This window comes from Sardina pilchardus, chromosome 2 (genome assembly GCF_963854185.1).
Source record: "Sardina pilchardus chromosome 2, fSarPil1.1, whole genome shotgun sequence".
Lineage (NCBI taxonomy): Eukaryota > Metazoa > Chordata > Actinopteri > Clupeiformes > Clupeidae > Sardina > Sardina pilchardus.
The window spans coordinates 17,717,973-17,720,472 of record NC_084995.1 but is presented as its reverse complement, the minus strand read 5'-3'; the positions used below and the strand labels follow the sequence as shown (position 1 = coordinate 17,720,472).

Below are 2,500 nucleotides of genomic sequence, written 5' to 3'. Positions count from 1 at the left end.
GCCAATCAACTAGGTTGCTAACAGGTTAGCAACTATGGTTTTGGGAAACGCTCCCCAACGCTTTTCAACAGGGCTGTGCGTTGAGCTCCAGCCTCTGGCCCGTGGTGCTCACCTCATGTGTGTGTAGTTGGGGTGTTGGTGCGGGAGCTCCTGGGGGGGCGAGCGGCCGTGCCTCTGGCCGGGGGACGGGTTGGGGCTCAGCGTGGAGCCCGAGTTTGGGGTGCTGGTGCGGGACAAGGGGAGACCCCGAGAGCTGTGCTCGAAGCTGGGCGAGCGCGCCGTCTGCGGAGACATGGACGTCCCGGCGTCGGGGTTCAGGTAGCCCCGCTCGTAGGCGCTGAGATTGGGGACACTGGTGACCCGAGGAGGGGTCTCCTCCAAGGTCGCCTTCTGTGGGAGGCAAAGAAGAGGGACTGCACTAACTGCTACTGTGTCAAAAAGCTACCAGGCAAGAGCCAGCTTCCTCCTGCAAAATTAACTGTTTGTCAGAGACTATTGTGTCCTTCCTTGCCGATATTAGACACTTGTTTATTTCATTAAGATGATTTAATAATTAAATGTCACAATATCGTCATTAAATGTTAACTTCCCACAAAAGCACTTCAGGCTTTTCCCCATCTACCATGACACAAATGTACTGTCTTGTTTCATATTTATACGTGGGGGAACAGCAGATGCTTATTTAAGTGGATGTGTAAGGTGTGTGTGTGTGTGTCTATTACATAATTTAATGCGCATATGAATGTGATATGACGCAGCTCTTTTTAGTTCCTTCAGTTCGCAGTGTGTATTCAAAAGAGAGAGACAGGAAGACAATATACCTTAAATGTGGGAGTCAGACTGCCGACGTGGGTTTTGCTGTCATAGTGTTTCGGAGTTCCATCACCCACAGGAGGATGCTGAGACAGCTGATGACGCTCTTCCTAAAAAAAGACAACGTGCACCAAACCTCAGCACAATTCCACTCCTGCGTCGCGTGGAACAAACAGCCCTGGATGTGCCCTGGTCATGTTTACACCGCACTGATGCAGTCATGGCTGCAGCGTTAGGATTTCTAGTCAGGCCTGATGGAGCTCAGGCGTGGTGCCTGAATTCAGGCTTGACCTCGGCCATGTACAATGTCACAATATGGCAAAGACAAGGCTATTCCCTATGGTCTTGTCAATGAATGTGTTTGATCATTTCAGGCACAGATCATTTCCTGTCTGTCAGCCCTGGATAGTGCCGAGAGGTCTCACCACCAGTCTCTTGATGAGCTGATCTCTCTCGGCCAGTTTGTCCTGCAGCTTAGAGATGGAGTGCAGATCCTCCAGACGTGGCTCTCGCCTCCTGGTCCTCTCTTCGCGCTCTCTCAGCCTACACACACACACACACACAGAGCCTCAGCCACGCATACTGTATATACGCTTTCAAATCACTTACATCCTGAAAGGGAAGGTACTGTACGCATAGATGGGAGTGCACCAGATTTCTGATATGGTGTATCTGGGTGTGTGTGTGTGTATGTGTGGTGGGTAATTAATAATGAAAAGCCCAGTACTCTGTTTCCAGGGCGATGATGCGGGCCTGCAGGCGCGTCTGGGCGGCGATGAGGGTCTGGATCTCCCTCCGGTGCTCCCTCTTCATGCTGTCCACACCCTGCCTCCTCTTCTCACGCTCCTCCTTCCCCTCCTTGCCTCGCTCCTGCTCCTCCCAAGAGCTGCCCAAGGACACACGCACGCACACACACACACGCGCGCACACACACACACACACACACACACACACACACACACACACACACACACAGACACACACACACACACACACACACACACACACAGACACACAATCTCAGAGATGTGATGAGATGCTTCAGTTTGGTGGAAGTTTCTTTTTTTTTTTTTCAAAGGGGCCGTCTGATAAGGCTTAATTATGATAGGCCCTACAATTAGTATTGGTATTACAGATGGAGTATAACCCCCAGATATGAGCCTCTTTCTTCCAAGGAAATGACATTCATAGCTGGGCAGGAAATGATGAGAAAACAGATTATTAATCCTCGAGTGAAGAGGAGCCCCCCCCCCCCCCACACACACATACTCTTCCCCCTACCCCCCTCCTCAATTTATTTCTCTGTCTGCATGAATTGTTCTGTTCCAGCTCTAGTCTAAAATCTGCCCGCTGCAGGACTGTAACCCACTGCTGCCCCGTATCTCTTCTCCCCACGTCTCCTCCGATCTCCCCCCCGTCGTCTCCGATCGGACGCCCTCTCCCCTCTGACCCTCCGACGACCTCTCACCTGGAGTAGCGGTGCTCCTCGGCGTCTCGTCTCTCGCGGTCCCGCTCGCGCTCGCGCTCCCTGTCGCGCTCCTCGGCGAGGGCGGCGAGGCGCTCCTTCAGCTCGGCGGTGTCCCTGCGCAGCTCCTGCACCTCGCTGCGGCTCTCGTCCAGCTGCCGCTCGTACGACTGCTGCTGGTTCTGCTGCTTCAGGTCCTGACCGAGGGAGGGAGAGAGGGTG

The 2,500-nt window shown here is 53.3% G+C and overlaps 1 protein-coding gene across 1 annotated transcript in view; it reads right to left on the bottom strand.

The window, feature by feature from the left end:
* Nucleotides 1-2,500, bottom strand: part of fam184b (family with sequence similarity 184 member B) — a 31,700-nt gene that overhangs the window by 1,482 nt on the left and 27,718 nt on the right. The window contains exons 13-17 of the mRNA XM_062520537.1: nucleotides 2,282-2,475; nucleotides 1,541-1,699; nucleotides 1,239-1,356; nucleotides 822-923; nucleotides 113-390 (exon numbers count right to left, since the gene is read on the bottom strand). Of these exons, the coding sequence (XP_062376521.1) occupies nucleotides 113-390; nucleotides 822-923; nucleotides 1,239-1,356; nucleotides 1,541-1,699; nucleotides 2,282-2,475 (851 nt within the window). The remainder of the gene's footprint in view (nucleotides 1-112; nucleotides 391-821; nucleotides 924-1,238; nucleotides 1,357-1,540; nucleotides 1,700-2,281; nucleotides 2,476-2,500) is intronic.